At 54.4% G+C, this 21,868-nt stretch overlaps 2 protein-coding genes across 2 annotated transcripts; one reads left to right on the forward strand and one right to left on the reverse strand.

The window, feature by feature from the left end:
- The first annotated feature begins 1,736 nt into the window (after positions 1-1,736).
- Positions 1,737-19,345, forward strand: FERMT3 (FERM domain containing kindlin 3). Its single transcript, XM_052661987.1, has 15 exons — positions 1,737-1,839; positions 2,399-2,571; positions 5,575-5,808; positions 6,028-6,144; positions 6,259-6,427; positions 6,637-6,739; positions 16,119-16,226; positions 16,373-16,507; positions 16,590-16,639; positions 16,747-16,871; positions 17,098-17,204; positions 17,358-17,600; positions 17,946-18,070; positions 18,648-18,789; positions 18,883-19,345. The coding sequence occupies exons 2-15, from the start codon at positions 2,412-2,414 to the stop codon at positions 19,060-19,062; spliced, it is 1,998 nt and encodes a 665-aa protein (XP_052517947.1). The 5' UTR covers positions 1,737-1,839; positions 2,399-2,411; the 3' UTR covers positions 19,063-19,345.
- Positions 19,346-19,387: 42 nt separating this feature from the next.
- On the reverse strand, positions 19,388-21,865 carry TRPT1 (tRNA phosphotransferase 1). Its single transcript, XM_052661901.1, has 8 exons — positions 21,818-21,865; positions 21,379-21,465; positions 21,050-21,131; positions 20,353-20,522; positions 20,086-20,260; positions 19,817-19,873; positions 19,631-19,741; positions 19,388-19,496 (listed from the first exon to the last, which is right to left on the reverse strand). The coding sequence occupies exons 2-8, from the start codon at positions 21,454-21,456 to the stop codon at positions 19,405-19,407; spliced, it is 765 nt and encodes a 254-aa protein (XP_052517861.1). The 5' UTR covers positions 21,457-21,465; positions 21,818-21,865; the 3' UTR covers positions 19,388-19,404.
- Between the last annotated feature and the right edge of the window lie 3 nt (positions 21,866-21,868).

The following is a 21,868-nucleotide window of genomic DNA, read 5'->3' on the forward strand; positions in this document are numbered from 1 at the left end:
GTCCCGTGAACTTCCAGGTGATTCCCATGCTATCAGTTCTCCACACTCAAAGCCAGAAGCCAGTTTGATCAGAGAACAGTGGGTCCCATCCAAGAACCAAAACCAATTTTCATTGCAGGAGATGCTTCAGATTTCCCTACTGGAGAGCTCAAAAGCCTTCAGCTGGTGTGTGTGAGTTCTGCTCTGAACTGAGCTTAAAGTAGGTTTTAATTACACTTTTCCCAGCTGCAGGAAATTTTCTAAAAACCCTCGTCTTGGACTGGGGTGGCTTCTGGGGCTGGACTAAAACTTCCTCATTTGCTCCAAGAGTGAAGCTTTGGGGCTAGCAACCTGCTGAGGCCAGCAGCTGGCTGTACTTCCTGCTGCCTTGACTTTGCACAAGTTGAAGCTGGTGTTCCCCAGGAATTGCCCCCACCCCCCTCCCACCCCTGCTGGTGGCCTCGCCCGACTGTGTGGCACAACCCTCCACGGGGATTCTACAGCACCTTTGGTATTATGGTCTCCAGGTTCTGGTCAATTTCCATCCCCAAATTGATTGCCTAGAAAGGCTGAATTTCTGCGGGAGCCAGGGGTGAATATAAGGCCCTGCTCTCCCGAAGCTTACATCCTGATGCACCAGGAAGACAGGCCACCAGGAGCCCTCCAAGTCATGTTTGCATAAGGGCAAAACAGGAGTGAGCCTCATGGGCACTGACCCCAGATGGGCATGATGCAGGTAGAGGGACAGAGGGAGGTGGTGAGTCTGAAGACTTGAGACTTAAAGGCGTGGGGGTAGTCAGGCCATGAAACGTTAGGGGCCCACTGGCTCAGAGGGTAAAGCGTCTGCCTGCAATGCAGGAGACCTGGGCTCAATCCCTGGATTGGGAAGATGCCCTGGAGAAGGAAACGGCAACCCGCTCCCGTACTCTTGCCTGGAAAATCCCGTGGACCGAGAAGCCTGGTAGGCTACAGTCCATGGGGTTGCAAAGAGTTGGACACAACTAAGCAACTTGACTTTCACTTTCTGTTCAGCTATTCCCCTGGGCAGCTCTGAGGTTGGCAGGAAAATAGTCCCTTACTGGGAACAAGAAAGACTTAAGAAAGTTGCTTCCCTTGGGGCCTTTAAGGATCTACTTTGTGGTGATAAAAGGCATTCTTGGGCTTGAGCTGACTTGACCTGCGTGTGTGCTCAATTGTATCCGACTCTGCGACCCCCATGGACTGTGGCCTGCCAGGCTCTCTCCATGGAATTTTCCAGGCAAGAATCCTGGAGTGAGTTGCCATTTCCTTCTCCATGGGAACTTCCCAACCCAGGGATTGAACGCACGTCTCTTGCATTGCAGGTGGATTCTTTGCTGCTGCACCACCTGGGAAACCTCTGGCTTGACCTATCAGGTCCCTAAATAACCCAGATCTCATCCTTTCAATGCATCCGCTCTCGCTCTTGGCAGCCGGAAGACCCCACCTCATAGCCGGCCAGAGAAGGAGGATGGCTTCCTACAAGGGAACCCGAACTGGTGGCTTTTCTAGTTTGAATCGAGTCTCCCTCCAAATGAGGGGACCCTTTGTGGGGTGTTGGGTCCACAAGCCCCACTTGCTTCCTGTGCTCACTGGTAGCAGAGGCAGGGCTGTGTTGGCAGTTGCTTCCTGCACCCAGCGCCCGCCCGCCCTGGGGAGGGGCCGAGCCCGCCCTGCTCCTGATAAGTGAGGGCTGCCCTCTGAAGGAAACTCCAAAGAGAAAGCGGAGGAGGAGGAAGCACACAGCGGTCTGCAGGTGTGTGGGCCACGGCCAGGAGTGGCTGACGCGCCGACCTCCGCCCCCCACACACACACCTGCAGCCCCAGCCCCTTGCAGGCAAGGTAAGCCGGCGGGCAGCTGGAGGCCCAAGGACCCTCCTCGTCCTCGCCCTCTGGCAGCCCTCTCTGCCCAGCACGCCTCTCTCCGTGCGGCAACCTGGACTTTCCACGGCCCTTGAGAGGCGTCAGTGGCTTTGGGGTGGAGCTTTGGGCCTGATGGGGACTGTTTTCTGACCTGGGTTCACCATTTCTAGGGTGGGCAGCTGCCGGGGCGGGCTTGGGCTGGGCTGTCGGCTGGGCAAGCAGGTGGACGTTGGGCCCAGCTCTGGCACTGAGCTGGGTGGTGTTGGGGGAGCCCCTTCCTACTCTTAGGGGCCTCATCTTCCCATCAGCACAAAGGGAGAGGGCTGGGCAATGTGGTCTCTTGAGGGGCCCTTGCGAAACTCAACCATTGTGATGGAGAGAGGGGTCTGAGTCTCTCACCTGGAACAACCCAGCTCCCTGGGTCTTGCTGCTGCCGCGGCGCTCTAACCTGCAGGCTTGCCCTCTGGCCCCTTGCTGTCCCGGGCACCACAGGCCACCTCCCAGCTGCCCGGTCGCCTCCTTCCCATCCTCTCCTCAGCGCCACCGCAGCCATGGCAGGCATGAAGACAGCCACCGGGGACTACATCGACTCGTCCTGGGAGCTGCGCGTGTTCATAGGCGAGGAGGACCCGGAGGCCGAGTCGCTCACCCTCCGCGTCACAGGGGAGTCACACATCGGTGGCGTGCTCCTGAAGATTGTGGAGGAGATCAGTGAGTGCCCACGACCCCCGCCGCCCACCGGGTCCCCCAGGGCTTCCGGGCCGGCCCTGCTGCGTGGCCCTCGATAATGGAGTCATAGTGACTCAGGCACCAGCTTAATCATTTGGTTCCAAAAAAGACGTTTCCCCAAGTCAACTTCCCCTCCCTCCCACTGTCATCCGCCCTTCCTCCATGCCAGCTGGTTCTGCTAAGACCCCCAAGGACCCGACCCCGGCCACGGTCCTCTGGGCCAGGAGAGGCCTTGCCTGGGCTGAGGCTGAGGTCCCATTCTGGGGGCCAAGGGGAGGCCAGAAGGGGCTCCTGGTGACTCGGGGACCTGCTCCCACGCCCTGTCCCTGGGCGGAAGCCCTCAGCATGCTGGTGACAGGCCCCAGCCTGGGTGGGACGGCCCTGCCCCCACAGGAAGTTACAGCAGAGCCTCCTGTGGTATCAACCCTGGAGGGGAGCAGGGCCGGCGACAGGGGGCTTCTCATCGCCTCTCCCTGCTGGGGTGGGGGCTGCCCCTTCCTGGGAGGGCGACGGGCTGGCTCTGATAACCAGAGCCGGAAGACAGGCCCACGATAGGCCCATCCACCCCACGACCTGGGCCCCTGCGGGTGCGGGGCGGGGGCGGGCTGCCTCAGGCCCATCCATCCCCCACCCCGCCACGTGCGGCCCAGGAGGGAGGTCAGTGGCTTGTGGAGAGTGTGGGGCCCCCCGGACAGCCCGGCCGCAAGGCTGAGGTAGTGAGGGGAGCCTCCAGAAGGCAGGGCCCCAGGAGGTTGTGAAAGCAGAAGTGGGCAGCAGAGGGTCCCTCAGGAGACCGGGTGAAGAGACTCCAGCAGGCCCGGCCGAGCAAGGCAGAGAGGGTGAAGACCAGGTGCCCCAAGAGAAGGCCCAGCTGGCCCCGGGGGACGGTCCACGGCAAAGCAAGAGGCCTCAGCAAGGAGCCTGGTGCTCCTTGTTGGGTCCAGAGTCAGGCCTGCGTGCGTGCTAAGTCACGGCCAACTCTTTGCAACCCCATGGACTGTAGCCTGCCAGGTTCCTCTGTCCAAGGGATTCTCCCAGCAAGAGTACTGGAGTGGTTGCCACTCCTCCACAGGCTGCTGGGCCCCCAGAGTCGAGTCCCTCCAGCTCCTCCTGTCCCCCACCCAGCAAATACTGTCCCCACTCCACCGACTCCCACTCCTGTCTTAGGGCATCAGAGTCACTGATGCCCAGCAAAGCCGGCAGTGCCAACCTGGGGCCTGGAGAACAGCTGGGCAGGTGAGACCAACCTTTAGGGGCCAGCTCAGGGCCAGGGTGGGCTGCTGCACAGGGGAAGCCAGCATGGAGGTCGCACCCAGCCTGGGACAGTGTGAATCCTGAGTGAAGTGCAGTGAAAGTCGCTCAGTTGTGTCCGACTCTGCGACCCCATGGACTATATGGTCCGTGGAATTCTCCAGGCCAGAATACTGGCGTGGGAAGCCTTTCCCTTCTCTGGGGGATCTTCCCAACCCAGAGATCGAACCCAGGTCTCCCACATTGCAGATTCTTACCAGCTGAGCCACAAGGGAAGCCCATGAATCCCGAGAAGGGGCTGCAAACAGGGAGGAGCTAGGCAAGACACTGGGGCACGGGGCGTGTTCTGAACAGGGTGAGCATGGGGGGCTCTAGGGAGGACTCCTGGAGTGTGACAAGGAACAAGGCTGGGGACTGTTCTTCTGTCGGCTGTTTGGGATTCCATCCTGGAGGTGGAGAGCAGCAGGAAAGGTTCCCAGCGGAGGCTGTTGGGCTAAGGCAGGCCCCTCCCAACAGGGCGGGCTGGAGGCAGTAAGGATGGACAGGAGGTAGAGTGTGGAGGCGGGACTGCCGTGGATGAAATGTGGCTGACGGTGAATGGGAGGCAGCCTAGTGGGAGGGCCCTTGTCACCCAGTCCCCAGGGTCTGTGGGGAGCTGATGAGGGGAGGGGGCGCCTCTGTCCACTAAGTCGTGTCCAACTCTTTGCAACCCATGGACTGTAGCCTGCCAGGTTCCATTGTCCAAGGGGTTCTCCAGGCAAGAATAGTGGAGTGGTTGCCATTTCCTCTTCCAGGGGCAGACCCAGGGGTTGAACCTGTGTCTCTTTATGTCTCCTGAACTGGCAGGTGGATTCTTAACCACTAGCGCCACCTGGGAAGCGCTGCCCATCCCCCCCGGAGTCAGGCAGAGCAAGGTTAAGAGGAGCCCCTGGGGGGCTGGGACTCAGGATTGCTGCATTCATAGTCCCAGAGCTGGGCGTGCAGGCAGGCGAACAAAGGTTTCTGGAATGATCGAAGCCAATGGATGTGGCCCTTAGCCAGTGGGTTTCTGGCCTGGGGCTCACAGCAGAAAGATGTAGCCATAGATTAAATGAGACCGGCTTCCCCTCACCCTGGGAAAAGGCATGGCCAAAGAGAGGGAAGAGGGTCCTCTTCCTGAACCAATGGGGATGGGCAGGGGCCGTCCTGGAGAGGGGTCAGCAAGAGAGAACAAGGGCAGAGGGCCATGAGGAGACAGGAGTGGGTACCGCAAAACCAAGAACAGTGAAGGCGCAGCGGGTGCTTCTGGGCGGGAGGAGGCTGGAAGGAAGTGGAGTTGGGGCTGGAGATGGGACCACTCCCCGGGAAGGGCTCCGACACTAGGGGACGCGGCGCTTCCTTTGTCTCACCTGGCACCGGTTCAGGCTCCTGGGGGAGGATCAAGAGGGGAGTGTGTGTCTTCTGTCACTGGCTGCATGAGACCTCGAGGTGCTCGCACCTCTGACCGGAAGCGCGTGCTCTGTACTGGCGCGGCCACGTGCCCGTGTCAGACACCTTCCACCCGCCAGGGGACCAGCAAGTTAGCCAGCAAACAGCCGTCTTGCCACGACCTCAGTCCTAGGCCTCCAGCCTGGCCCTGCTCCTGGCCTGGGCCGGGGAGGGGGTGTTACCACCTCTGGATCCCAGGCTTGTGCTCAGCGCTGGGGACAGGGCCCACCTAGGCTGATGTGGTCGCCCTTGCCTGTGGCCCTGCAGAACGCAAGCAGGACTGGTCAGACCACGCCATTTGGTGGGAACAGAAAAGGCAGTGGCTGCTGCAGACCCACTGGACGCTGGACAAATACGGGATCCTGGCCGACGCCCGTCTGTTCTTCGGGCCCCAGCACCGGCCCGTCATCCTGCGGCTGCCCAACCGCCGGGCCCTGCGCCTCCGCGCCAGCTTCTCCCAGCCCCTCTTCCAGGCCATGGTGGCCATCTGCCGGCTCCTCAGTGAGTCCCCGGGTGGCACCCACGCTGCCCCCTGCCAGGGTCCAGCCCGGGGGAAGGTCCCCTCCCTTGCCAGGCCCAGCCACTGTCACCTCATCCGTGCCGAGCTGTTGTTCCCCCTCCAGCTTGGGGGGCTGGGACCCGCCCCAAACTGCCCATGGGTGGGGCGGGAGGTCACAGGGCAGGACCCTGGCCCCGCTTTGAGGCCCCAGCTCCCCTCAGGTATCCGGCACCCTGAGGAGCTGTCTCTGCTCCGGGCTCCCGAGAAGAAGAAGAAGAAGAAAGAAAAGGAGCCGGAGGAGGAGGTGTATGACCTGACCAAGGTCGTCCTGGTCGGGGGTGAGCGCAGGCTGGGGCAGCCCAGGGATGCTGCCGGGGAGGGGGGCACCTGGGAGAGGCCTGGGTGGGTGGGTGAGGCGTACGGGGCCTGGCTGACCCCCACCCACACTCCAGGCGTGGCCCCTGCGTCGTTCCGGGGGATGCCAGCCCACTTCTCAGACAGTGCCCAGACGGAGGCCTGCTACCACATGCTGAGCCGGCCGCAGCCCCCGCCGGACCCCCTTCTGCTGCAGCGCCTGCCTCGGCCCAGCTCCCTCTTGGACAAAACCCAGCTCCACAGCAGGTGCGCGGCCCCCCAGGTCTGCACGCGCCCTGGTGCCCCACGCCACGTGTCCTGCTCCCAGAGCCCACCCCCTCCCCTGTGGCCTGCTCGGTCTCGTCCCCAGGCCCCCTTTCCTGTATGTGCGTGCTTGCCCCCGAGCCAGCCCGGCCCCCTCCACCGCCCCGCTGCCCCTGGCTCGGCCCTGACCCCCGGGCTGTGCTCTGGTCCAGGTGGCTGGATTCCTCGCGGTGCCTCATGCAGCAGGGCGTCAAGGCTGGGGATACACTCTGGCTGCGCTTCAAGTACTACAGCTTCTTTGACCTGGATCCCAAGGTGGGCCGGGTCAGGGAGAAGGGAGGCTGGGTCAGTGGGACACGGGGGACCTTGTGTCAGAGGTCTGGGCTCCGCGAAGGTTAGACACCTGTGGGAGTCTGTCCAGCTGTCTGTTTGTCGGTCCACATCCCCGTTGGTTAGCTCCACCAACATGGTGCTGGGCCCCCGTGGATGCCAAGGCCTGTTCCTCAAGGGTCGACAGGGAGAGACAGCTCAGTGTAGACCGTGGTAGGTGCTGGGAAGCCTGCTCAAGTGAAAGACGCCTGCACCTGGGCTCAGGGAAGGCTTTCTGTAGGCAGCGGCACTGGGACCAGCAGGAACCAGGGCAGGTGAGGGGTGAAGCTTTGCAGGCAGACACCTGTATAGCTCCCTCCCTGCCTGCCGTTGGCATGGCAACAAACAGGCTCAAAAGCCCCGCTTCTCTGTCCCCACTTCCCTGCAAAGCGTGTAAGCATCGTTGTCTACAGAATCCTGGGGTGCCGTGTCTTTGCTCCCCAGAAGCCTTTCCAGTGGGTACTTCTTGATGCCCTCTCTCTCCTCAGCCAACTCCATCCTGGAGTCTTTCTTCCCCATCCTGTTGAGGTGACCAAGCCCTCCATGCTGTTTTGGTTTTGTCTATACCGCGCAGAGAGCATGCGGGATCTTAGTTCCCCGACCACGGATGGAACTTGTGGCCCCTGCAGTGGAAGCATGGAGTCTTAACCACTGGCCTACCAGGGAAGTGCCCCAGTCCACTTCTTACTTGACTGCTTAGGATCCCCACGTGCTGCTCGGAGGTCTACAGCTGCCCTGCCCCTCTCTGCCCTTCCTCCTGTCTCCACAGCCTCTGGGAGTTGCGGGCCCCAGGGGTCCCTCTCCAGGCTCCTCTCTCCACCCTCTCTCCCCGGAAGCTCCAGCCTCCTGGGTTTAAGGATCATCTCTGTGCTCTTGAAGCTCTCAGTTTTACCACCTCCACCCTAGACCTTCCTCCTTGAGCTCTAGACTTGTGTTCAAGCCCTAGACTCTCATATCCAACTGGCCATCTCTGCTCTGGCACCTAACAGGCATCTCAACTTCTGTTTGAAACAAAACTCTTGATTCCCTGTCTGCCCAGTGCTTCCTCCTACCACGGACTCATGGCAAAAACCCTGCACTTACACGTCTCTTGTTGTGGCTCCCAGGCTCTAGGGCACAGGCTCAGTAGTTGTGGTGCTCAAGCTTAGTCGCACCATGTAGAATCTTTCTGGACCAGGGATTGCACCCATGTCTCCAGCATCAATAAGCAGATTCTTATCCACTGCGCCACCAGGGAAGTCCCATTGTAATTATTTAAACTTTAATAACCAGTCCATTATTTTTTATTAAACTTTTGGTTTTGAGGTAACTGTTGACTCACAGACAGTTATAAGAACTAATACATGAGATCCCAGACACCTGGCACTGGTTACCCAGTTACCCCCAACCAGTATCATGATCAGGACCTTGACCTGATACAGTCAAGACACAAGACAGTTCCCTCAGTCAATTGTCCTGCAAATCCATTTTTTAAAATATAAAAAGCAGTCTTTCCTCTCTGCCTACACACACACCATTTCCTACGCTCTTTATCCCAGTGTATAGGTTCGGATTTCCAGCTGGTATCATTTTCTGTCTGCCTGAAGGACTTCCTTTAACATTTCTTTTCAAGCTGATCTACTGGTGATGAGTTCTTTCAGTTTTTGTTTGTCTCTGTAAGTCATTATTTTGCCCTTGATTTTGAAAAATACTGTTCTTTGATGTAGCGTTCTCGGTCAGTATTTTTTTTTCCTTAAAAATACTGCCTCACAGTCTTGTGGCTTGTTCCTTTGTAGGTAATGTGTCTTTTTCTGACCGCTGTTAAACGGTTTTCTCTTTACCACTGGCTTTAAACAATTTGATGATCCTATTCCTTAGTTTGCTTCAGGTTACTCATGCTTGGGGTCCATTGAGCCTCTGGAATCTGAGTTTGTAGTTTTCATCAGATTTGGAAAATCTTCGACCTTTATTTCTTCATGTATCTTTTCTGCGCCTCCGTTTTATGGGAGTCTGATTACATGACAATTAGACACTGACAATCGTCCCACAGTTCACACATGCTCTGTTCAGGTTTTTCTTTCCCCCAGTCTGATTTTCCTGTGTTTCATTTTGGATAGTTCTATTGCTCTATCTTCAAGTTTACGAAGCTTTTCTTCTCCCTTGTCTAATCTGCCATTAATACCCTGCCTAGAGGTTCAGTTTTGACCTTTTTAACATTTTCCATCTCTCCTTGACATGGTCATGCTTTCCTCTATCTTCTTGAACATACAAGATATATTTAAAATAACATTTTAGGAACTTCCCTAGCAGTCCAGTGGTTAAGACTAAACCATCCCTGGGTGGGGAAGTAAGATCGCATATGCAGCAAGGCCAAAAAAATAAAACCTTTTTAGTGTTTTTGTCTACTAATTCTATTGTCTGTGTCATTTCTGGATCTACTTCTACTGACTATCTCCTAATTATGAGTTGTATTTTTCTGCTTCTTTTCATGCCTGATAATTTTTAATTTGATACCAGACACTACAAATCCTATGCTCTTACGTGCTGGGTTTTTTAAATACTTTAAAATCTTATTTGGGGATAAAGTTAAGGCACTTGGAAACAGTTTGATCCTTCTAAGGTTTGCTTTGAACATTAATAATTGTAATTTATAATAATTAGTTAGGACTTCCCAGGTGGCCAATTGGTAAAGAATCTGCATACCAATGTAGGAGACGAGAAAGAGAGAGAGATGAGAGATGAGAGATGAGAGATGAGAGATGTAGGTTCAAACCCTGGGTCAGGAAGATCCTCTGGAGTAGGAAATGGCAACCCACTCTAGTATTCTTGCCTGGAAAATTCCACGGCCAGGGGAACCTGGTGGACCATAGTCCATGGGGTCACAAAGAGTTGGACACAACTGAGCATGCACAAAGGCAAAGGCAATTATTAATTAGACCGGACAAAAATTTACCCTATTACTGAGGCAAGAGCCTCCTGAGTATTCTGATGTTGTATACATATGATGAGGTTTCTCCAGTCTCTGTTGGGAGTATGAACTCTTCCCACCCTGGTGTGAGCTCTGGCAAATGTCCACGTGCGTCTTTCAGTGTTTTCTTCCATCAGCCTGGGCTTGTTTTCTTATACACACACGTACACTCATTCATCAGCTAAAGACTCAAAAGGAGCCCTCTGCTGATTCCATGCAGAACGTTCCCTCTGTGCAGTTCTCTCCTCTGCAGCCCTCTGCCCTGTGAATTCTAGCTGCCTTAGACTCGCCAAATTCTCAGCTGCACCTGCTCACCTCTCACCTTGGGGGATATGCTGGGCTCCATTTGAGGTCCTCCTCTCGCCTGCAGCACTCACACTTGCTCCAGGCAGCAAGCTGGGGAAATCTCACCATTCATTCACTTGTTTCATAGCGATTAGTGGTTGCTGTTCAGGGTGGTCTGTTATCCACTATCTAAAACACATTTGGTTTTCCTGTTTTCTTTGTTTTGTAAATTAAATGTTTTGTTTTGTGTTTTGGCTGCACCTGTGGTATGTGGGATCTTAGTTCCCTGAGCAGGGATCAAATCCGTACCCCATGCAGTGGAAGCACAGTCTCAACCACTGCACCACTAGGAAAATCCCTTAAATTTTATGTTTAATCAAAATAACAGCTTAAGGAGTTGAATAGTCCCAATAGTAATAACAACAACAGAAAAACGCTTCCTTTCTACCTCTTCTTATCCCAGATTTCTGATCCCTAGAGACTGTAGGTTTTAAGTCTTTAGCTTTTTATTCTAGTGTTTGCCTCTAGATGACAAGCTTAGACATGTCTATTCCCTTGATTTTTTTCATTCCATGCATTATCTATTCACTTTGTATGAAAGATGAAAATTTAGCTGTCTTATATCCTCCCTCCTTCCCCTACAACATACACCTCTTTTGCATCTTCCCAACTGAGCTGTGTTGTAGTTTTTGGTTAAAACAACATGAGCGCAGTTGTAAATGGTAACACATATAAATAGCGTTCTGAGCTAAGCCACAGAGTGACTATACTTCCTTTCATGGTTTATTTATTTTCTGTTAACTGTCTTTGCTGTGCTTAGTTGCTCAGTCGTGTCTGACTTTTTGCAACCCCATAGACTGTCTCCAGGATCCTCTGTCTGTGGAGATTCTCCAGGCAAGAATACTGGAGTGGGTTTCCATGCCCTCCTCCAGGGGTTCTTCCCAACCCAGGTTTCCCGCATTGCAGGCAGATTCTTTACCATCTGTTAATTGCCTATCTGTGCACAATTAGAAGTGAGATGCCAAAAGTCTCTCTGGACACTCTCCGTGAATCTGTGGCCTGCCATGAGAGCTCTTCAGAGTGATGAGGTGGGATGTTCCTCCAACATAACCCAGTCCCTCCAACACTGCAGCTGGAGCACAATGCCCCTTTCAAAATGATTGGTTACTTTAGGGTATCAACCAGTGTTACATCTTGGAGAGAACTGTGGAATGGCGGCAATCTAGACCCATTGGTTGACTGCTGTCCTTGAACTTCCCTTCACTATTTCCTGGTAATTCCTATAGTTGACTTCTTGATTCCTGACTCCCTCATCTCAATGGAGCTTCTATTTCAATGACTTGCCCTAAAATGGCAAACTGGTAATAGCTTTCCCTAAGTGGTTTGAAATCCTGTGTGTTTGAAAAGGTCGCTGGTCTGCCCTCACATGAAAGTTTGCATAATTCTAGGTTTGAAACATTTTCCTGCCAAATTGTGAAGCAACCTCTCATTGTCCTCGAGTTTCTAGTGTTTCTGTTGAAGAATCTAACTCCATTTAATTTTCAGCCCTTCCATATGTGACCCTTTCAATTTTTCTTGGAGGAGTAGGAGAGGCCCCAGAAACTTAAGAATCTTCTTGGGAGTTGCCTGGTGGTCTAGTGGTTAGGATTCAGCAATTTCACTGCCATAACCTGGGTTCAATTCCACATTAGGAAACTGAGATCTTACAAGCCACACAGCACAGCCAAACCAAAAACAAAACACAAAAGAATCTTTTCCTTATCTCTTGATGTTTAAAAAAAATCTCTCAATAGTATGTCCTCATGTGAATCTTTCTTCTTTGATTGTCCCACACACTTGCTGAGCCCTTTCAGATCAGAAGCCTGGGTCCTTGAGTTCTGGAAATACAAACTCTTTAATAATTTACTGCCTTCCATTTTTCTGTTTTTTTTTTTTCCCTCTTGGAACTTAGTATATATTACACCTCCTGGATTTATTTTTACAAGAAAAAATTAGATATTTATCTTTTCTTTTCCTTTTTCATGTTTTTTGTCTTTTTGTTCTACTTTCTGGAAAGTTCCTTGACTGATCTTCCAAATGATCGATTGACTTTATAATTTCTGCAACTGTCTTTTTAAATTTTAAGAGCTCTTATTTTCTGACTGTCCCTTTTTAGTGTTTTTTATTTTTTAGTGTCGTATACATTTAGAAATACTCACAAATGTCACCAACACATCAAGCAATAGAACTTTACCAGCATTCAGAAGCCAAGCAGTATCTCCCACAGGGGGAACCATTAATGTTACTGCTAACACCATGGATTAGTTTTGCCCATATTTGAAATTTACATAAAGGAAATCACACATTCTATATACTCCTTTATGTCTATTTTTTTCACTCAGCATTATGCTTGTATGATTCATCCATGTTGCATATAGGGTAGCATATTTCTCACAGGTGTGTAATATTTCAGGCTGTCAATACACCACAATTGATTTTAATTCTCCATTCTATTGTTTTGTTATTATTAATTTTTGGCTGCACCGGCTCTTCACTGCCGTGTGCAGGCTTGTGGGCTCAGCAGTTGTGGAGCATGAGCTTAGTTGCTCCATGGCATATGAAATCTTCCCAGACCAGGGATTAAATTCGTGTCCCCTGCATTGGCAGGAGGTCTCTTACCCAGCACACCAGGCAAGTCCTCCATTCTCTTGTTGATGGGCATTGTACAGTTTTTAGATTGGGCTATTATGAATAGAAACACTATGAACATTCCAGGATATGTCTTTTGGTGAACATATACCATAGTATCTGTAAGGTATACACCAAGAGGTGGAATTGCTGGGTTGTAGGGCACGCACTAGTTTGAAAAGTGAAAGCGTGCCCTATTCTTTTGACGCCATGAACTATAGCCCACCAGGCTCTTCTGTCCATGGAATTCTCCAGGCAAGAATACTGGGGTGGGTAGCCATTTCCTTCTCCAGGGGATCTTCCCAACCCAGGGAGTGAACCCGGGTCCCCTGCATTGCAGGCAGATTCTTTACCCTCTGAGCCACCAGGGGTTATAGGGCAGGCACTGGTCTAGCTGTAGTAGATAACTACACCCCATATACCCCTACCAGCAGTGATGAGAGTTTCAGCTGCTCCACAAATTCACCAGTGCGTGGTATTTCCTACCTTTCCCATCTTAGCTATTCAGGTGGGTGTGTAATAGTATCTCATATGGTATTTTGTTTGTTTATTCAAGCAGTTTTACTGAGATATGACTTATATACCATAAAAACCACCCACTGTAAGCAGTTTATTTGTAGTAAGATACAGCTATGCAACCATCACCACAATCCAATTTTAGAACATTTCCATCACCCCAGAAAGTTCTCTAGTGCCCATTTGCAGTCATTCCTTCTTCCACACCCAGGCAACCACTGATTTGCTTTCCTATGTGGCTTTAATGTACATTTCCCTGATGACTAATCAAGGTGGGAACTTTTTCACATGACTATCAGCCCTTTGGATATCCTCTTTCGTGAAGTTTCTGTCCAATGTTTTACCAGTTTCTACACTGAGGTACTTATCTTTTTCGTATAGCTTTGTAGGAGTTCTTCATATATTCTGTGCAGAGTACTTTGACAGATAAATATATTGTGAATATATTTTCACAAAGCACAGAATACTTTGCCTTTTCGTTCTCTTAGTAGTTTATTTTGAGAAACACGAGCTCCTAATTTTAATATAGTCTGAGTCATATTTTTGTTTCATGATTAATATATTTTGCATCCTGTTTAAGAAACCTTTTATTCTAAAATTGCACAGATGTAGTCCTATTTTTCTCTAAAGATTTTACTGTTTTCACTTTGCTATTCAGATCTGCAACTCAGCTGGAACTTGTATGTCGTAAGAGGCAGAGATACAAATACTTTACATTTTTTTTAGTTAAAAAAAATTTTTTTTTAAATCATATGGGTATCCAATTGACCCAGGTCCATTTATTGAAAAGAACATCCTTTCCCCAGTGATGGCGAGATTTCCCTTGCCCCAAGGTGAACATACATGAGTCTCTCTCTGACTCTCTTTTAAGATATTTTTTAAGAATTGTTTGGGAGTGTCGGGCGTTAGTTCGCAACATGCAGGACCTTTGATCTTCCTTGCAGTACGCGAGACTATTTGCGGCATGTTAACTCTTAGCTGCAGCGTGTGGGATCTAGGGCTGGAACCTGGGCCCCCGGCACTGGAAGCACAGAGTTTCAGCCACTGGACCACCAGCAAAGTCCCTGGCTCTAACTCTTTTTGATTCCATTGATCAGTTTGTCTCTGTCAATACCATGTTGTCTTAATTACTATACCTTTATGATTACATTCCTTTTCAAAATAGCTTCCTGTTCTTGTTTTATGAGCACAGAATTTTGTCTCTGTAAGGATTTCAACTAGTGTTTAAAGTTTTTTTCTGCTCTCTACATTGTCTTTATTTCCTCCAAGTTCTTTCTCCCCCTGACTATAGTTCATGCCAGCAGTTTTCGTTAAATGTGGATAATCCCTGCCTGCTCTTTCATACTTAGTAAGGCTCTAAGAAGCCAATTAGAAACCTGAGTGGATGAATAGGGCTTGGCATTTGGGAGGGTCTCCTGGGGAAAATGGGGCAGGAATGCCCCTCATTTTGGGTGATTTCTCTTTGGCTTCTCAGCAGTGAAAGCTCTGATCTCCTGACCGGGGAATGGAAGGCTCATTGCCAATGTCTTTGATGGCAAATGGAGAAGGGCTGAGGGTATCTCATCTTTCAAAATGCCAACTTTCTCCTCATTCAGCTGTTTTCAGTACCACGTACTCCCACCCAGCTGTGCCGGGAGTGCCAGATGCACTGGCTCAGCATCTTGAGAGAGTAAATCTCTGGTTTCTACCAGATGCCAGCTGGGAGCAGGGAGTCACTCAGCTGCAGGAAGTAGGGAGGGACTGTTCCATTCACAGACTTTCTATGGGCCTCATTTGAGCCCACCCTCGCCTCACAGAAAGGCTTCCCTGGTGGCTCAGACAGTAAAGAATCCACCTGCAGTGTAGGGGACAAGGGTTCAATCCTTGGGTTGGGAAGATCCCTTGGAGAAGGGCAAGGCAACCCACTCCAGTATTCTCGCCTGGAGAATTCCATGGACAGAGGCGTCTGGAGGGCTACAATCCATGGGGTTGCAAAGAGTAGGACACGACTGAACGACTAACACCTTCACCTCCCAGACCTGAGCCTGTCTACAACATGAACTGGGATGCCTTTGTTCAGGTCTTAGTTCTTTTTGCTGTTTGCTTTCTGATTTTTCCAAACTCATTAGTGCCTTTGCCGTAGAACAAGAGAGGGAAAAGAGTGTGAGAACCCAGCTCTCCGTCCCTGCAACTCAGTCCCTGTCCATGTTTGTGCTTTTCGTCTTCCAAAATTTTGTTAGTATCTCTCAACCTGCTTTAGTCCCCTCTCTCTTCTTAGTTCTTTTGCCTTTATCCTTGTTATGCCTTTGCTATTGATGTTGGTGGGTTTCAGAGGGAGTGTGGGCTTAGTCTTACTTCCATGGGTAACTGGGGTTGTCCCTTTGAGCTCCCTGCTCCTTCTCTCTGGAATGTCCTTCCTACCACTCTTCTCGTCAGTGGCTCCTTGTCATTCCCAGGTGTCAGCACAGCAAGCCACCTCCCCAGGGAAGCCTTCCCGGAATGCTTCCTTCTGGGGAGTAGCAGCCCTCCCCACCCCCAAACCCTAGTTCCATTCTTTCTCATCACCATCAAACTTGTGGGCTTCTTGCCTGAGCACACGAGTGAGCCCCTGCTTTGGAAGTTACTTCCTTTATCGCTTTGAATCACTTATTTATTGAGAGATTTACTCAGCCCCAGCCTTGTCCCTTCACGCAGGGCACACAGTAGACAAATAGTCAATATCTGCCCAGAAAGGTTTAGAGGGAAGAAGCCGCCGCCTGCCTGGGCAGATGGGGTTGGCAGGCTGGGGTTGGGGTCTGCTGCCCATGTGGAACCACTCCATGAGCTTGCACAGCACAAGCCGGGCTGAGGCCGGAGGCTTGTGGGGAGCTGGGTGCATGGGGTGCTCAGGACAGATGTCACCCAACCAACCCAGCCTGCCCCTCCCTCCAGACAGACCCAGTGCGGCTGACCCAGTTGTACGAGCAGGCTCGCTGGGACCTGCTGCTGGAAGAGATTGACTGCACCGAGGAGGAGATGATGGTGTTTGCAGCCCTACAGGTGCCGGGCAGGCCGGGGGGCCCCTGGGGGGTGGGTGCGGGCCAGGCCCAGGGCAGGGTCTTCCAGCGGGAACCCTGCATCAGGGGAAGCCCTGTTGGGCAAATGACCTGCCGGCTCAGCCGTCCCTGGCCACGCGCCCCCTCCAGTACCACATCAACAAGCTGTCCCAGAGCGGGGAGGTGGACGAACCGGCGGGCACAGACTCAGGGCTGGACGACCTGGATGCAGCCCTGAGCAACCTGGAGGTGAAGCTGGAGGGGTCGGCACCCACGGACATGCTGGTGAGGAGGGGCTCCAGTCAAGGGCTGGGGTCAGGGCTGAGCGCAGGGTCTGGGCGCCCCCCCTCACTCCTCTTCTCCCCAGGACAGCCTCACCACCATCCCAGAACTCAAGGACCATCTCCGGATCTTCCGGTGAGTCTGGGTCCAGCCTTGGCAGCCCTGCTGGAGGCAGGCCCAGTGTGGAGAGAGGATGGTGGGGAGGGAGGTGGCCTGTCCTGAACCTCCCGCCACACCCTCAGGCCCAGGAAACTGACTCTGAAGGGGTACCGCCAGCACTGGGTGGTGTTCAAGGAGACCACCCTGTCCTACTACAAGAGCCAGGAAGAGGCCCCCGGGGACCCCATCCAGCAGCTCAACCTCAAGGGTGAGTGATGGCGGTCTGCGGGACAAGGGCAGGGGTGGGGCAGGGGCATGCAGGGGCCTCATCTGACCCACCTGGGACTGGCCAGGTGAATGCTCTCACCTGTCTCCAACTAGGGGCTGGAAGATGCCCTCTGACCCTAGGCCGCTGTGCAGGGCTGGCATTCACCCAGGGCCCTCGCATCAGGGCTCCTCTCCCCAGCCTCCTGGCTCATCCCTTCTTCCTCCAGGCTGTGAAGTGGTCCCCGATGTCAACGTCTCGGGCCAGAAGTTCTGCATCAAACTCCTGGTGCCCTCCCCTGAGGGCATGAGTGAGATCTACCTGCGGTGCCAGGATGTGCGTGAAGGGCCGGGACCAGGGCCCCTGGAGGCTGGAGCTAAATGGGTGCTGGGCGGGGCCAAGCCAGGGGCACGAGACGGGGCCAGGCAAGGGGCAAGGGTCAGGGTCAGACCAGGGTCCTCACCTCTCTTCCCGCCCATCCCACCCCAGGAACAGCAGTATGCCCGCTGGATGGCTGGCTGCCGACTGGCCTCCAAGGGCCGCACCATGGCGGACAGCAGCTACTCCAGCGAGGTGCAGGCCATCCTGGCCTTCCTCAGCCTGCAGCGGACAGGCGGCGGCGGCGGCGGGGGCTCCGGCAACCATCCCCAGGGTCCCGATGCCTCCGCTGAGGGCCTCAACCCTTATGGCCTTGTGGCCCCACGCTTCCAGAGAAAGTTCAAGGCCAAACAGGTGCCAGGGAGAGTGGGTGGTGGGAATGACCAGAGGGTTTACCTGGCCAGCCTCGACCTCTGGATCTCCACAGAGCCTTCCCCTGGCAACGCACGCCCTCACTCGCTCCTTCTCCTTCCCGGGTCCTGAGACTGGGTGTAACCTTCTGGGAGGGGTCACAGTCCAGCTGCCCCGTCCTCCTCAGGGCCTGGGTCAGCTCACGCGGCTGAATGCAGACAGGGTGCACTCCAGTGGCCCCACGCTGGGCACTGTCCCCACCCCAGGCTCCACATCCTGTCTCCTTGATGGGGACAGGCAGGAGGGTCTCAGGGACCTTGGCAGCCCCTCACCAGCATGGTCCTGCAGCTCACTCCACGGATCCTGGAAGCCCACCAGAACGTGGCCCAGCTCTCGCTGTCTGAGGCCCAGCTGCGTTTCATCCAGGCCTGGCAGTCCCTCCCCGACTTCAGCATCTCCTATGTTGTGGTCAGGTAGGAGCCCCACCCCAGCCTGCTCAATAAGACACAGCCCTCCCCTGCTGCCTGGGGGCACCATGTGAAGCCTTCCTTCCTGTCCTCGGACGGTAGACCTTACTGAGGGCAGCCCGTGTACACCCCCTCCATCCTGCACCTGTGCAGCACACACTAGACAGCGATCAGGCCGAGAGTGGGTGGGCCCCCTGCACCCATCCCAGCCATGCCACACACCGTTCTCTCTCTGGGCCGTGGGCAGCTGGTCTATAGGACAAGGTTGAGTGGCTGCTGTGAAGGGAGCACCCCCTTTGACTGCCCACTTTCCGAGCCTGTAGACAGGAACAAGCTGAGGATGATGCTAAAAAAGAAAAAATGTTCCTATTGAAAGGCATGGACTATTTGGCTGACGCTGCTAAATGCTATCATAGTGATTACATCAGTGAAGCCCCATTTTCCATGAGGAACTTGAGACCCAGAGAAACTAAGGGACTAACTTGCCAGCTTGCTCCTGAGTGCTACACCAGGCTCTCTGGGTGGGTTCCAGGGCCATGCAGAGTCGGGGGTTCCCCCCTCACACTCTCCACTTGGGCACCAGGTTCAAGGGCAGCAGGAAAGATGAGATCCTGGGCATCGCCAACAACCGGCTGATCCGCATTGACTTGTCTGTGGGCGACGTGGTCAAGACCTGGCGCTTCAGCAACATGCGCCAGTGGAATGTCAACTGGGACATCCGGCAGGTGGGCCCGGAGTGAGGGTCGGGGGAGGGACCTGGGACTGGGCTGGACCCAGCCAGGGGTAAGGCACCAGCCCTCTGACCGCCCGCCCCACAGGTGGCCATCGAGTTTGACGAGCACATCAACGTGGCTTTCAGCTGCGTGTCCGCCAGCTGCCGCATTGTGCATGAGTACATTGGGGGCTACATCTTCCTGTCCACGAGGGAGAGGGCCCGGGGGGAGGAGCTGGATGAGGACCTCTTCCTGCAGCTCACGGGAGGCCACGAGGCCTTTTGAAGCCTGTCTCACTGCCCCCACCTGCTCACCACCTGCCATGACCACTCCTAAGTCCACACCCACTGGGACTCACCATCCACACCCTCTCCAGACATGCAACGACCGAGCTGGACCCATTCACTCACTGTCACTGGTTTTGTGTAGACCAGGGTCCTGGCTGGGTCAGACCCTGCCATCCTCCGGGAGGGTGGGCCCTCATTTGCACAGCACCCTCCCTTCCCTTGTCTGAGTGGCCAGGACCAACACCTCTGACCCAGCTGAAGTCCCTGAGCACACGAGGAAGACTGGCTGCAGCCACAGGATGATAACTGAGTTTCATACATTTTTAAAAAAATAAATATTTTATTGTTGGGTCATCCCTCTTCCTCTGGAGCCATGCGTGGGGTCTCTCTGGTGCTCTGTCTCTTCATTACCAGCCAAGGAGAGGGGCTTTCCTGAGACAGAGAGGAGAGTTCGTTAGAGAAGGGAGAGCTAAGTCAGTCTGAGGTTGCAAGCTGGGAAAGAGGTGAGGGCAGAGGACACAGGCTTCAGGCACAAAGAACAGGCTGGCTGGGGTGGTAGTTCTTACGGGTAGGGCGCAGCTGCAGGGCCTCCTTGAAATACTTGGGAGGCAGGACGCCGTCAGCATTCCCTGGAGTCAGGATCACACCATTGGCAGAGCGAAAGAAGGGGATTCCATCTGCAGACAAAGCCAGACCTGTGACTCAAGCCCTCTCAGAAGGCCTGGGGTGGTCCCTCCTGTGTCCAGACTCACCTGCCAGGGCCAGGGGCCCATTGATGAACACAGCCACTTCACAATTTGGCCGCATGCCTGAGTGGACAATTGGAGCTGGGGCCTGGGGTGTCTGGATTGTAGTTATCAAACCTGGGTGGGCTGGGGTCCTGGGCTCATTTCAGTGGGTGGGGAGGGGGTTTGTTCCTGCATGCAGCGTATGGGCTGGCCCTAGACAAGAGGCTATGACCCTCGGAGGGGGACCTGGAAGGACAGATTGTGTAGGAGTAGCTTGGGGGAGGGGCACTGACCACTGATGACACCAGGGTCCCCAGGCAGCCCTGGGGCCAGGTGGATATGTGTCCTTCCTCGGCAGGATAGGCCCTTGAGCAGGATGGACGGCCAGTGCTGCCGGAATGTGCCATGGACGAGCATCAGGGGCAAGGCCTGTGGGGTCGCCAGGGGCTCCAGCTCCAACTCAGGCACCTGGAATGGATGTGGGGGGAAGGGCAGCAGTGACCCTCCCCTCACAGGCAGGGGTCTCACATGGCTCTGCCACTTGTCCCCTTAGTACCCACCTGTAGGGAGTGACCCTGATTGGCCCGGATGAGGGGGCCGGTGCTGGGGTCCCCTGGCTGCAGGGCAAAGCGCTGCTTCACATTGGTGTCCACCACGCGTTGAACATCTTCAGCTGAGAAGCTGCGGAACTGGGGCAGCTGCAGGAGGGCGTCCAGGGGCACGAAACCATCTGTGGGAAGGCAGGGTGGTAAGGAATTGACCTTGCTCCGGCCTGGGCCAGAGTTTACAGGAGGAGCCTCAAACCGAAAGGCCAGAGTCCGTGTGACCTTTAGAAAGTCCCCCCCTTTCTGGACCTCAGTCCCTCACCTTACATGAAATAGGCTCTGTCTCACAGAGAGACAGGACCCCCCTGTCTCACAGAGGGTCACAAAGATCAAGGGACCTTTTTGAGGACAGAACCCAGCCCAGAGTGGACACTCAATAAACATCCGTTGCCCCAACACCCCTAGTGCCCAATCTCGGTGTGTTTATTGGGCCACTGGGCTGGAGGTATCACCAGGCCTGGCCAGACACAGGCTCCTCTCCCAGTCCGCCCTAGACATGATCCTGGGCTCTGGGCCTCAGCCTTCCCTGTACCTACTGTGCTGGCCCCGAGGACTGTGGTAGGAACCATGGCGGAAGGCGATTACCGACCGGCTCACTCTACTCCCTGGGCTCTAAGCACTCCTGGGCCCAGCCCCTAAGACGTCCACTTACCGGCCTCCATGGGAAGGCCCAGCTTCAGGGCCCCATGGCGCAGGGCGTAGGACAGAGCCTTGGACAGCTGGACGTCTCGGTCCTGAAAGAGCCCAGCGCTGACCCTCAGTCTCAGTGGTGACCCTGCCTTCCCAGCTGCTCACCCTGAAATCTGAGTGACCTGCCGCAGAAGGAGACCAGAGGGACAGCAGTCCCTGTGCTCCTGGGAACAGTATGACCCAGCAGGTCCCGCTCCCATGCCATCAGCATTTCCCAGGGAGCAGGGCTCAGAGCTGCCCTCCCCTGCCCTCCCACACTGGGAGCAGGGGTGAGGGTGGAGAGGGGAGCACCTGGTCCCGGGGGGGTCTGTGAGCCCTTCTACCCTTGGGCCCAGCTGCTTCCCTCCTCCTTCCTCCAGTGGAGTTCATGGCCAAGACCTGTGGGGAGCAGTAACATGGAGACTGTTAAGGACCCTCCCACATCCCCATGCTGCCCCGTGTCACAGAGCCTCAAGATGCGAGAGCTGGGAGGGGGATATCCAGATCACTAAATTCACTTCCCACCCCCAACTCCCTGGAGCCGATAGGGAAACTGAGGCCCAGCAGGCAAAACTTCCCAAGGTCACACTGTGTCAGCCACAGGTCCCAGGGAAGCTGAGCCCCCCTGATCTAGGCTCGCTGGTCTGCTCCGCAAGGCGCGCCTCGGGAGGCGCGGCCGGCATCCAGGCTAAGGGGCGGAATTGTTTGGGCCGGCCAGACAGACGGAGCAGGGACAGACAGGAAGGCTCACCGACTCGGGGTGCCGGGCAGCTGATTCGGCGGGGCCCTGAGCGCCGGGACC

Source organism: Budorcas taxicolor, chromosome 25 (genome assembly GCF_023091745.1).
Source record: "Budorcas taxicolor isolate Tak-1 chromosome 25, Takin1.1, whole genome shotgun sequence".
NCBI lineage: Eukaryota > Metazoa > Chordata > Mammalia > Artiodactyla > Bovidae > Budorcas > Budorcas taxicolor.

Coding starts and splice junctions, on each gene's coding strand:
- FERMT3 (XM_052661987.1), top strand. CDS start 2,412: ATGGCAGGCATGAAGACAGCCACCGGGGACTACATCGACTCGTCCTGG. Junction 16,508..16,589: donor CGGCACCCACGGACATGCTG/GTGAGGAGGGGC, acceptor TCTTCTCCCCAG/GACAGCCTCACCACCATCCC. Junction 17,205..17,357: donor TCTACCTGCGGTGCCAGGAT/GTGCGTGAAGGG, acceptor ATCCCACCCCAG/GAACAGCAGTATGCCCGCTG.
- TRPT1 (XM_052661901.1), bottom strand. CDS start 21,456: ATGAACTCCACTGGAGGAAGGAGGAGGGAAGCAGCTGGGCCCAAGGGT. Junction 21,132..21,378: donor ACAGACCCCCCCGGGACCAG/GTGCTCCCCTCT, acceptor GGGCTCTTTCAG/GACCGAGACGTCCAGCTGTC. Junction 20,523..21,049: donor GGGCCTTCCCATGGAGGCCG/GTAAGTGGACGT, acceptor GCCTTCCCACAG/ATGGTTTCGTGCCCCTGGAC.